General features: G+C 45.5%; 1 protein-coding gene across 1 annotated transcript; it reads left to right on the forward strand.

Moving 5' to 3' along the window:
• Window positions 1-3920: 3920 nt before the first annotated feature.
• Pycard (PYD and CARD domain containing) lies at window positions 3921-5093 on the forward strand. Its single transcript, XM_048455341.3, has 3 exons — window positions 3921-4270; window positions 4473-4529; window positions 4752-5093. The coding sequence occupies exons 1-3, from the start codon at window positions 3997-3999 to the stop codon at window positions 5003-5005; spliced, it is 585 nt and encodes a 194-aa protein (XP_048311298.1). The 5' UTR covers window positions 3921-3996; the 3' UTR covers window positions 5006-5093.
• The last annotated feature ends 8300 nt before the right edge of the window (window positions 5094-13393 follow it).

A 13393-nucleotide genomic window follows, 5' to 3' on the forward strand; every position in this document is an offset into this window, starting at 1 on the left:
TTGGACACTCACCTTCCTGGACCTGGAGGGAGGGGGAAGGAACTGGAACTTCCCACAGGGCAGGAAACCCTGACCGCCCTGGGGGACGAAGAGGGAGGAGGAGGGGGAGGAGGGGGAGTGGGAGGGTGCTGGGAGGGGGGGTGGAAATGGAAACTTTTATAATTTAATAAAATTTACTAAAAAAAAAAAAAAAAAGAATGTTGAACATTTCCTTAAGTGTCTTTCAGCCATTTTAGATTCCTCTGTTGAGAGTTCTCGGTTTAGGTTTGTACTCCATTTTTTTTTATTGGATTATGTGATCTTTTGGTGTCCAATTTCTTGAGTTCTTTGTATATTTTGGAGATCTGTCTGATGTGGGGTTAGTGAAGATCTTTTCCCATTCTGTAGGCGAAACAGGATTTCTCTGTGTAGCCCTGTCTATCCTGGAACTCTCCCTGTAGACCAGGCTGGCCTCAAACTCAGAGAGATTCACTTGCTTCTGCCTCCAAAGTGCTGGGATTAAAGACTTATACATACACCTTTAATCCCATCACTCGGGAGGCATTCAGATCTCTGAACATGAAGACAGTTTAGTCTACATAATGAGTTCCAGTACATCCAGAGCTAAATAGGGAGACATTGTCTCAGATAGATAGATAGATAGATAGATAGATAGATAGATAGATAGATAGATAGATAGATAGATAGAAGATGCTATCTCAAAAACAAACAAAAAAGAGCCAATTTAGTCTACATAATGAATTCTAAAACAACCAGAACTACATAGTGAGGCAGTATCTCTAAGTAATTAATGAGTTAATTAATTCAAGATGCTATCTCAGAAACAAGCCAACAAATGCATGAACAGTGCTCATTCCTTCCTTGTGACTGAATATGTGCCAAGAGAAGCACAACTCCCAGCAGGCTGCTGCCGATGCACGCCCGTCCTAACCCTGATATCACTCACTCTGAGCACCCTGGGAAAATCGCCCATGTCAATGAGCTTCAGCATCTTCAGTCACAACAGTGGAATGTGGCCATGGTCCTGGGGATATCATGATTAAAGAGGCCAAATAAGTCGGGCGGTGGTGGTGTGCATCTTTAATCCCACAGGTGGATCTCTGTGAGTTCAAGGTCAGCCTGGTCTACAAAGCTAGTTCTAGGACAGACTCCAAAGCTACACAGAGAAACCCTGTCTCAAAGAAACAAAGGAAGATAAACTTCCATCAGGGTGATACTTCCAGTTCTGTGACAGCAAGGGTAACATTTCTCCAGTCCATGTCTCTGGCTTTCCTGTGGCATCCTATCAAAGTGCTAACACTTCCTGAGACCTGTGTCGGGTGAGCATCCCAGTCAGGGATTTCTGTGTCTGAACTGCGTGCAACTAGTCAGATATTGTCAACTTGATCCCTCTCATACTCGCCACCAGAAGTGAGTATGAGGACCCTATTGTTCCTCAGAGGCATCACACACACACACACACACACACACACACACACACACACACACATACAATTCCCCCTCATGGCATTTTCTGTAGCCCCCAAGTTTCAGTTAAAAGCAAAGGCCACCCCATCCAAACAAAGGCTCAATATTTGTGGCCAGAAGACATACGGAAGAGTATGAGGACACACAGCAGGAGTCCCAGCATTTGAGGTCAGGGCAGAAGGATCAAGAGCTCAAGGTCATCTTCAATTACAAAGCAAATTTTTGAGACCCTATCTTATAAAATCAAAATAAATAATGTAGTTTACCACACAAGCCAGGAACTTGAGTTCAGTTTCTGGAGTCCATGGTGACAGGGGAGCACCAGCTCTCAAATGCTATTCTTTGACCTTTACACATACCAAATCACAAGCACAACCATATACACCTATGCACAACAATAAATAAAATTTAAGACAGTCAGAGGTGGTGTGCACATTTAATCCTGGCACTCAGGAGACAGAGGCTGGTGGATCTCTGTGAGTTCAAGGCCATTCTGGTCTACAGAGAGAGTTCCAGGACAACCAGGACTGTTACACAGAGAAACCCTGTCTCAAAGAGATAGGTAGATAGACAGACAGACAGACAGACAGACAGACAGACAGATAGATAGACAGATAGACATAAAAAAGAAAAGGTAAACAGACATATTATAAAAAAAAAACAATGATAGAGACATGGAGGGATCCAGGGAAGAAACCAAAGAAAATTCATTTTGCCCAGGAAATAAAAATAGCAGGGAAGGGCGGGATGAGAACAGAAATTAAACAAACAAATGCATGATGCCCTAGGTTCAACCATGGCTTTAAAAAGAAGACAGGAGCTAGACTATGAGCCATCGGCCCTAAGCTAAGTGCTCTTGAGCATCCCACCTGGGTGCTTCTTCCCTGGTGTACATGGGGCTGCCCTTCCCTCAAAGAGATGCATAGAAGTGGCAGGTATGGAGGATCGCAGCCTAAAGAGAGTTGACATTACTTAGAAAAGGTGACTTTCTAAAGACAGTTTATTTATCTATGTACGTTGGTGCTGTGCCTGCATGTATGCCTGAGTGAGGATCCCCTGGAACTGGAGTTACAGACAGTTGTAAGCTGCCCTGTGGGTGCTGGGGACTGAACCTGGGTCCTCTGGAAGAGTAGCCAATGATCTTAACCACCAAGCCATCATCTCTCCAGTCCAAGAAGGTGACTTCTCCTGTCAAAGGACAAGCTCAGCAAGCAGAACAGAAGAGAAGAGAACCCAAGCAGAATATGTGCTGTACCACAATCCGAAAGCCAGCGAGACAGAAGAACCACAGAAGAAGCTAACACAGGCTCTCAAAGGCCAAGCCAAGAAGCCTGGACTTGCTTCTGAGGAGCCTGGTGAATCACAAGAGTAGAGAGGGGCAAGATCCTTTGTGGAGGTTAGGAAGATGTGTCCTTTTGGTGGTAATGAGCTGAAATTTTTTGGAAGAATAGGGATTAATGAGGAGCCATAACAATCTATATGAGTCAGGGACACTAGTTGTCCCACGACGGTTGCTACTGGAACACCATGCCTCAGGATGGAGACACTCTGTCGCCCTAAAAACTTAATCCACAACTTAACAGTGCTAAGAGGTAGAATTTTGCCCGTCCTGGTGGTGCACACCTTGATCCCAGCACCCGAGAGACAGAGACAAGTGAATCTCTGAGTTCTAGGCCAGCCAGGGTTACCTAATGGTATTCTGTGGGATTCCAGTTATCATGAGACTGAGCAAAAGGACCAAGAGTTCAAAACTAGCTTAGGTTACACACCTAGACCTTACCTAAAATAAATAGACACATCCTTAAGTAATGTCTATGTAGTCTGCCCTTGGCACAGTCGCCAGCATTGTAGCAATCTCCCCCCAAAAATCACAAGAGCTACAAATAAGTAACTATGTTAACTAGCAGTAGCTTGTAGTATCGTCTGGATGGGTAGATGGGGAGGGACTCTTAAGCCTGGTAGATGAAGAAAATGTTTAGTAAGTATGCCTGAAACTAAGGCCAAGATATAGTCACTGTCTTTTACGCTTCCTTTTTTCTGTGGCAGTAGGGGGCTTAGTGTTCGAGCTGTTACAATTCTAACAAACTATGGTATGTGATAGGATCCTAAGATCTGGGAAAATGAGATTTGGAGTTTCTAGATTTCCAAGATTCTAAGCATCTATATACTCCAGTAGTAAATTCAAAATAAACGAACAGGTTGCTGTTCAGCGCCAGCTGATGTACAAGCAAGAACTCCTGAACATCTCCCAAAAAAGCCAGAGAACAGCAATTTAGCTCCAGGCCCCAACCGCATTCCCCCACCTCAAACACACCTCCACCATCTCCCTCTACTACCTAGCCAAGAGAGGAGTCTCAAAGTCTTAGCGCGGGAACCAAAACTTGCATGCTGGGGAAAGAGAGGGAGCAGCAACTGGAAGAGGGTGGGGGAGTCTCGGCCCGCCCATCCGGATGCCTAGGCGGCTGACTTCCTGATCTCAGCCGGCCACGGCACGGGTAGCAGGGCACCGCGGCTGGGAACCCGAGAGCCATGGGGCAGGCGCGGGATGCCATCCTGGACGCTCTTGAAAACTTGACAGCGGACGAGTTCAAAAAGTTCAAGATGAAGCTGCTGTCGGTGCCGCTGCGCGAGGGCTATGGACGCATCCCACGGGGGATCTTGCTGCCGATGGACGCCATAGACCTCACGGACAAGCTTGTCAGCTTCTACCTGGAGTCTTACGGCACGGAGCTCACAATGACTGTGCTTAGAGACATGGGCATGCAGGAGCTGGCTGAGAAACTGCAAACAGTCTTTGAGAAAGGTGAGTGCGGCTGCGCCAGTCCAGCTTCAACTTCCTGCACCCCGCCAGAAGGCCTGCCTCTGGCTCTTAGTTTTCTTCTCCTTCTACAAAAGCTAAGAAATCTTCCTTTTGTAGCCTTGAACTTAGCACCCTGGGTGGAGGGGGAGCCAACTCCAGACAGACTGTTGATAACTGAAAAGAACCACCTGACATTTCTTTACAGCGTCCGGAGCTGTGGCAGCTGCAACCAGTGCCCCTCTTCGAAAGGGAGCCCGAACAGGTGAGGCCTCCCCACCCTACCACACCCTTGCACAGCCTATCTATTGTGCAAAGGCCAGAGCCAAAACTAACCCTACCTACTACCCACGCATTCTGGGGCGGGAGAATAGTTCACCTATGTAGTCTTGGTGGGTGACCTTCCTTGATCCCCACCACCACCCCTAAAACTACATTTACTAAAATTTGAAGCAGTGCTCAACATTGTTCTGACTTCTGTCCCCAGCACACTTCATTGACCAGCACAGGCAAGCCCTCATTGCCAGGGTCACAGACGTCGACGGTATCCTCGACATCCTGTATGGCAAAGTGCTGAGTGAGGAACAGTACCAGGCAGTTCGAGCAGAGACCACCAGTCCAAACAAGATGCGGAAGCTCTTCAGCTTCGCTCCATCCTGGGACCTGACCTGCAAGAACTTGCTCCTCGGCGCCCTGAGGGAAACACAGCCCTACTTGGTGTCGGACCTGGAGAAGAACTGAGGTATTTTCTCCAGCTACAGTCCCTACCCATCTAGCTCCTAACTTTGTATACACAAATTTTTAAAAAAAAAAAAAAAACAGCTTGTACTGTGTTTTCTCTGCTCCCTTGGATGTTCCTGCCTAGCTAAGCTACGGTTCTAAAGGTCAAATGGGCTAAAGAGTGGGTTCGGTGGCAGACCTACCATGCACAAACCCCTGGGCTCAATCTCTAGTCCCAAAATTCCAGAGTCCTGGTTTCACTGTTCTGGTGTGTAAGACTTCTCAAATGATTCCTGGTTCCCCATTTGGGAGCTCTTCCCATATTTTCCCAAGGGAACACAACACATCTATCCAGATCAGGTTAAAGTGGGGGTAATGTACAACAGGGCTTAGAACTGGGAGGGGCAGCTGCGCCAGAGACCTCTAGAAACAACCAGTCCATATAAGATTTTTTAAATGCGCTACCTTTCCCATAGTTATACTATCTTCACAGAAGAGGCAGAGGTGCCAGCAGGTTACCAAGGAGCCCCAAAACGCCAACCACCTACCAGCTTCACTCCCTCTGTCAGCTTTACTCCCCTGTCAGACTGGGTTTAGCCTCTTAGCTCCAACAGGCCTCTTATTGGTCCTCCCTACTTCTAGTCTACTTCCAAAGCCTTGAGTCACCAAAACTGATCAGAGGAGCAGACTGTCCTACTTGTCATACCTGGACTTGCAGCCTGGCCCTAAATCCCACCCGAGTCCATCTCCTCACACACACTTCCACATACACCCCACATGTAAATCCCACCCGAGTCCATCTCCTCACACACACTTCCACATACACCCCACATGTAAATCCCACCCGAGCCCATCCCCTCACACACACTTCCACATACACCCCACATGTAAATCCCACCCGAGCCCATCCCCTCACACACGCTTCCACATATACCCCACATCCACATGTGCTCACCAGGTACTACATACACACTTGGAATGCAACTCTGGAAAGCCATGAAATCTACTTGTCCCAGCATGCTCAAAGGGACACCCATGGCTCAGAAGACACTTCCCAATGTCTATGGCAAAGGAAACTATTGCCATAGTGTATCTTCACGAAGGCCTTCTAATAAACTGGGCCTGTCATTAAAAGACAAAAACTTTTCCTTCCAACTCCTATGGTTTTTTTTAATTTTCACATAAACTTGTTAGGCGTGCTGACACATGCCTTCGATCCCAGCGCTACCCAAACCAGCCCTGTCTACAGTGTTCCAGGTCAGCCAGGCATATAGGGATATTAAGAACCCAACTGAGAAAATAAAACTCCACAGGACCCTAGTGGTTCCATCAGACAGGACCACTAACAGCACTTTTGCAAGAGTAGCTACAGAGCAAGGGATGAAACTCTAAACTCTTCTGTACAGAGCTTATCTACCATGCCTGAACCCTGGGCTTGTTGCCCCACCCCCGGGATGAGAACACTTGTTAATCCCAGCACCGTGGAGACAGAGATATGAGAGTACAAGATGGGGGACTGGAGAGATGGCTCAGTGGTTAAGAGCATTGCCTGCTCTTCCAAAGGTCCTGAGTTCAATTCCCAGCAACCACATGGTGGCTCACAACCATCTGGAATGGGGTCTGGTGCCCTCTTCTGGTCTGCAGGCATACACACAGACAGAATATTGTATACATAATAAAAAAAATAAAACATGAGCTTATTAAAAAAAAAAAAAGATAGGGGGCAGAGATAGAATGGCCCTGAAGCTCATAGGCCAGCTAGCTAGTGTGCAGCACAGCACCAGAAAGAACAGATACCAACCTAAGTACAGACATACATGCTCACATACACACACAATACATTTTTAAAAGGATAAGCCTTGGAGTTGGAGAGACGATTCAGCAGTCAAGAGTAGTGGCTGCTCTTCCAGAGGACCCAGGTTCAGTTTAGAGTGTCCGCATGAAGGCTCAGTCTTTAATACCTGTTCCAGGGAATGTGATGCCCTCTTCTGGCCTTCTCAGGTATTGCATGCACATGGTGCATAGACTTGGAAAACATAGACATTCATAACAATAAACTATTTTTTTAAAAAAAGGTTTATTTTATTTTATACACAGTATTTTGCCTGCATGTATTTCTGCAGGACAGAAGAGGGCCACCACCTGAGGCCATGTTAGTGTCTGAGAGCCACACCTGCAGTTAACTGGGGTCATGGTGACATCTGAGCCCAGACTGCTACTGGAGAGTCTGGGTTCATAGTCCTCCCACAGCTAGGTCGTGTTGATATAGTCCATGGTACCAAACGTCACATGGATGCCCAGGTCTAGGATGCAACCTGTGGCCATGTTGGTGTCTGAGGGTTGTGTTGCATTAGGGCCATGCCAATCTGGGTGGCTCACGCTGTTATACAGGGTCATGGTGTCTCTCAGGCCTGGGTTGCTGCCATGGGCCATGTCCATGACCCAGTAGCAACCAGGGTCTGGGTTGATATCCCTAGCTTCTGTGCATACCAGGGGATATGCAGATGACCAGGTGTGGACAGCCACCTGTGACCATGTTGGTGTCCATGGACCTTGCTGCCACTGGGGCCATACTGATCTGGCCTATGCTGCCACGGGGACCATAGTGACATCAGGGAGATGATATAGCAGCTGCGTCTGTGATGATGTCCATGGCCTGTTGTTACCATGGGGGTCATAGGAACCATGCATGTTAAAATCTGAGGGCTGTGCTGAGCCTGCCCCGCCCCCTCACTGGACACTAAAACAGGAACCCCACTCCCCACTCTGGAAAGATGGCCCCACCTCTCACCACCGGCTGACCTAGATGACATGAGCCTAGGAAAGCTGACTCTGTCCTTCGCCTAAGGGGGGCAATCCCAGTGGTCTGAACCAACCAACTCAGCTACCACCTAGACCCACATCCTGGGCCTTGGGTCAACCCACCCTTACATCTGCCCCATCTATGACCCGCTGGAGTGTGTGAGGGAACTGATACTGCAGAAGATAACCACAGGATCTCCAGGACTCCAGAGGGGAACAGCAGGATATATACCCAAGAGTTTTGGTGAGGGTCCAGTGATGGTGTGCCAGAGGTAAGCTGATTGGACAAAAGGGCAAACAAAAGTATGATACACTGCAGCTTCCCATGACACTAAGATGAAGAGGTGTTAGAAAGTGAGGTGATTTGTTTTTAATTAATTTGGGGAGGTGTCTTTTGGGGACATGCTGCATGGGTAAGGGCAGATTAGGACATATTGGGAAGCAAACAGGATTAGATACATGATGTGAAATAACAAAAGAACCAATAAAGATTTATGTTTAAAAAGATGAACTTGGAAGACATAAGCAGGCAAATATCTGAGTTCAAAAACAGAATTACATGCTGAGTCTGTCTCAAATTTTTTAAAATAAATCCTGTTGTAAAAGGAGCAGCGGGCCAATTCCCGCCAACCGACTGCCTGGCTAACTTATACCCCGAAATAATTACATAGAAACTGTATTTATTGAGATACCGTCTGGCCATTAGTTTTAGCCTCTTATTTATTGACTAACTCTCACATCTTGATTTAAACCATTTTTAATAATCTGTATGTCACCACAAGCTCGTGGCTTACCAGGAAAGATTTAGCATGTCTGACCTGGTAGATTTATGGCGAGCGGCTCTCTCTGACCCTGTTTTCCTCCTCCCAGCATTCTGTTCTGTCTACTCCGCCTAAGTTTTGCCCTATCAAAAGGCCAAGGCAGTTTTCTTTACTCAGCCAATGAAAGCAACACATAGGAAGGCCCTACTACACCAAAATCCAAATAGTTCCAAAGCAATAGTTTGTTCTTTAAAAAAAAAAAAAAAGAAAAAGAAAAAAAGGAATTCAATAGATAGATCAGACTGGCCTTGAACTTGGAGATTTCCCTGCCTCTTCAAGTGCTCAGATTAAAGGTGCGTGCCTCCACACCCAGTCTGAAGCTGTGCAGTTCTAATAGCTTCAGCAGCTGAGGAGAGGCTGAGGGGACAGGTAAAGTACTTAATGAACAAACATAAGGACCTGAATTCAGATGCCAGACAGAACTTATAGCAAAGCTGGAAACAAACTAACCTCTTTGATAAAATGGGAAGCAGAGACAAGTTCAGAGACCCTAATTCAAACATTGGTAAGAACCTCCACATGCACATACACTCACACAAACTCAGATCTTGGAGACCCCACTTCCCCTTTATAGTTTTTCCTGGGAGTAGGGAAGAATTCAGTTCTCTAAGTCTTAGATTTCTTGCATAGCATGGTGGTTTAAGGGTAAAAATTCTAAAAGATGAAAATTTAAACCCAACTCCTGGCCTAACTATGAAGAAAGCTACACCTTCAGTATCCATCTGCAAACTGAAAATAACAAGACCTAGCCTCACACATCCCCAGTGACTTGGAGCACATCCCAAAACGAGACATTTGGAACACCGTGAAGAACTACAACCACTGATCAGTCCTGCAAAGACAAACAAGCAGCTTTTGGAGGCAATGGACAAAGTGACAGAACTCGATGCTCACTAGTAGTCCCAACCAGGAGTCACAAGGATTTCCCAACATCATACTTAATGCCAAACTCTTACCCACCCCACTCCAATAGTGTTTCTCTGTGTTGCCCTGGAACTCTAAACCAGGTTGTCCTCAAACTCAGACATTCGTCTGCCTCTACCTCTTCAGTCTTTGGTTTAAAGATCGTTGCTACCCATCTGACTATGCCAAACTTTTAATGATGCCCAACCCAAGCTATTTTTAGTTTTTTGGGGGGGCCGGGTTGGCTTTGAGGCAGAGTTCTATGTAGATAGAGCAGGCTGGCCTCCAACTCACAGATCTGCCTAGGCCTGAGTGCTGAGATTAAAGATGTACAGGGCTAAAAAAGCTTTGGTTTCTTTAAAGGTTAATTTAGGGGCTAGAGAGATGGCTCAAAGGTTAAGAGCACTGGTTGCTCTTCCAGAAGCCGGGTTCAATACCCAGCAACCACATGGTGACTCACAACCATATATAATAAGTGTAATGAGAACTGCTACCTTCTGGTGTGCAAGCATATGTGCAGGCAGAACACTGTAGACATAATCTTTTTTAAAAATTTTATTTAGAGGTCTAGAGAGATGGCTCGGTGGTTAAGTGCACTGCCTGGTCTTCCAAAGGTCCTGAGTTCAATTCCCAGCAACCGCATGGTGGCTCACAACCATCTGTAATGAGATCTGGTGCCCTCTTCTGGACTGCAGAAATACATGCAGACAGAATACTGGGAATACTGTATACATAATAAATCTTTAAAAAAAGATTTAGCCAGGCAGTGGTAGCACATGCCTTTAAACCCAGCACTAAGGAGGCAGGGGCAGGTGGATCTCTGAGTTCAAGGACAACTAGAGAATTCACATGTGTATATGTACATATGTATACACACGTGTGTGCATATATATGCATACATACACACACACAATGTAGTGTTCTGCCTACATGCCAGAAGAGGTTGAGTCTCATCACTGATGGTTGAGTCACCACGTGGTTGCTGGAAATTTAAACTCAGGAACTCTGGAATAATCCTGTACTCCATCTCTCCAGCCCCAGGCTCAAGATTTTAGAGGACTCAATGCATCACACTAGTGATTTTCCCGTGTCTTGGTACTAGAGGTGGGCACCATCCCCAATTCAAAATGATAAACCTTCTCTATTCTGTTCAAGCTTCAGTTTCTGAACAAGAATAAAAGTCAGCCCAAGCTAGGCTTACGCTATTTACAAAAATCTGTATACAGGCTGGGCATGGTAGCCCATATAGACTATATAATCCAGGCAATTGGGAGGCAGAGGCCTAGTCTACAGTGTCTCAGGACAGAGAGTTCAAGTAATAACAATTAACATACATACAGAGAAGATGACCCAGGCACATACTCTGCCTAACTTCTTCATTATGTATATACTTATGTCTGGAGGGATGTGTGTTTATGTGTCCAGAGGCTTTGGATCACTATGGAGGTGGAGTTAGAGATGGCTTTGAGCTGTTTGATTTGGGTGCAAAGGATCAAATTTATCTCTGGAAGATCAATGTGTGCTGATCTTGCTAAGCTTTTTTTTGGGGGGGGGTGAGGAGGTGGATAATTCAGCAGTTAAGCATCTAGATTTGGTTTCCAACACCCACATGTTGGCTCGCAACCATTCATAGGCACATACACAGTACATATACACATCCATAAAGGTAAAACATTTATACACATAAAATAAGTAAATCTTTAAAAAAAAAAAAGACAGCTGTATTTATTGGCAGAGACAACATAATATAGTGAGACGCTGTAGGAAATACAACCTGAGGCAGGGATGGGAACAGAGGAATTGTGGAGCTGTCAGTCAGGGCTGAAGAGATGAGTCAGAGGTTCGGAGCACACACTGATCTTGCAGATTTGTTTGGTCGCCTGTACCCACATCAAACAACTCAAAACCACCTGTAACTCCACCTCCACCTCCTCCGGCCACATAAAGGGTACACTCCCCAGACACACATGTATATCATAATTAAAAATAAATCTTAAAGTCAGGCAGAGAATATGCGACTGGGCCATCTCTTCTGTATGTTAACTGTATGTATCCTAGTTAGGTTTCTATTATCTGCGATAAACAGCATGATCAAAGGCAACTTGTGGAGAGGCTTTATTTGGCCTATACATACTACTACTTAGTCCATCATGATAAGCAAGAAATAAAGGTAGAAACAAGGTAGAACATGGAGGTAGGAACTGAAGCAGAGCACCTGGGATGTAGGAAACTCCCAATCTCACTAAAAAAAAAAAAAAAAAAAAAAATTAAAGCAATAGTATGGTGGGCCCATGACTATAATCTTAGCACTCAACAGGCAAGATCACAAGTTCAAGGCCATCCTGTGCTACGTACAGCAAGCGTCCATTCCAAAAATAATAGTAAGTCAACACCATCAAAATCACAAGTTCAAGGCCATCCTGTGCTACATACAGCAAGCGTCCATTCCAAAAATAGTAAGTCAATACCAACAAAGCCCAAGAACACTGTGAATGCACAAAATTACTTTTCATGAAATTATACACAAAAGGTACATGTGAAACAAGAAATTTCACATTTCCAATCCCATTAAACAATTTGAATATTCCAAAACTTAAAAATACCAGAAACCGCTGGGCGGTGGTGGCTCTTGCCTTTAATCCAAGGACTCAGGAGGCAGAGGCAGGTGGATCCAAGTTTGAGGCCAGCCTGATCTACAAGAGCTAGTCACAGGACAGGCTCCAAAGCTATGGAGAAACCCGGTCTCCAAAAAAAGGGAAAAGGAAAGAGGGAAAGGAAAGGGGAAAGGAAAAAGGACAAAACATCCCTGATCCTATCATGGATCTTGGTTATTAAACTGATAATCTATACATTAAAGTGAGGATTATTTAGACCATGCCAATTGACCAAGTTTAGCGGTTTTTCCACCATGAGAATTCCCCTTTTATAGTTAGGAGATCAGCAGTTTTGATGAGAAAGGCTCCCAGTTGGGAGAACTATTTGGGAAGGATTAGTTGTCTTTTGGAGGAAGCTGTCGCTGGAGGTAGGCTTTGAGGCTCCAGACTTGTGCCATTCCCAGTGTGCTGACTTTTGGTTTTTTCAAGAGACAGGGTTTCTCTGAGTAACAGTCTTGGCTGTCCAGGAATTCACTGTCGATCAGGCTGTCCTCAAACTCAGATTCACGTGCCTCTGCCTCCTAAATGCTGGGATTAAAGGTGTGCGCCAGCACCCCAGGCTGCCCTCTGCCTCTTGTTGGCAGTCTTGGGATGTGAGCTCTTGGCTGCCTCCATTCTATCTTCACTCTACTCCACCATGAACTCTAACCTGTCAACTCTAAGTCCAATGAAATGCTTTTAGGTTGCCTTGGTCATGATGTTTAATCACAGCAACTAAGACAAAGTCTACTAAACTTACCTTAAACTCTGAAAAATCTAGACAAAAGTCTATCAGCTTAGGTGACAGCAAGGCTCCTACACTGTACTGCTTTTGTGAAACCCCAGACATTCCAAAGTACTAAATACTCTAACTGGAAAAAAGACTCCACTTGGAGAGTATGGACAAGATGCCAACTGCAAAGAACTGCTATTGTTCAAAGCTTATTCTCATGGCCTACCCATCCCAACTCAACCTGTCAACCCACTTTTTAAAAGTTTAAGAGGCTGGAGGGGACGGATGGTTCATCCATTAAACATATTTGCCTTTTAGAGTTTTGTTTCCAGTTCTAGGGAGCCTACCACCCTCTTCTAGCATTCACAAAAACCTGCAAGCAAGTGGTATCCACTCACATAATTGAAAATTAAGCCAAGCTTGGTGTTGCTCACCCTTGGAAGGCAAAGTCAGGTCTCATTGAGTTCAAGGTCAGTCTGATCTACATAGGAAGTTCCAGGCCAGCCAAAGCTATATA

The sequence above is a fragment of the Myodes glareolus genome, chromosome 7 (genome assembly GCF_982192425.1).
Source record: "Myodes glareolus chromosome 7, mMyoGla1.1, whole genome shotgun sequence".
NCBI lineage: Eukaryota > Metazoa > Chordata > Mammalia > Rodentia > Cricetidae > Myodes > Myodes glareolus.

Coding starts and splice junctions, on each gene's coding strand:
- Pycard (XM_048455341.3), top strand. CDS start 3,997: ATGGGGCAGGCGCGGGATGCCATCCTGGACGCTCTTGAAAACTTGACA. Junction 4,271..4,472: donor GCAAACAGTCTTTGAGAAAG/GTGAGTGCGGCT, acceptor ATTTCTTTACAG/CGTCCGGAGCTGTGGCAGCT. Junction 4,530..4,751: donor TCGAAAGGGAGCCCGAACAG/GTGAGGCCTCCC, acceptor TTCTGTCCCCAG/CACACTTCATTGACCAGCAC.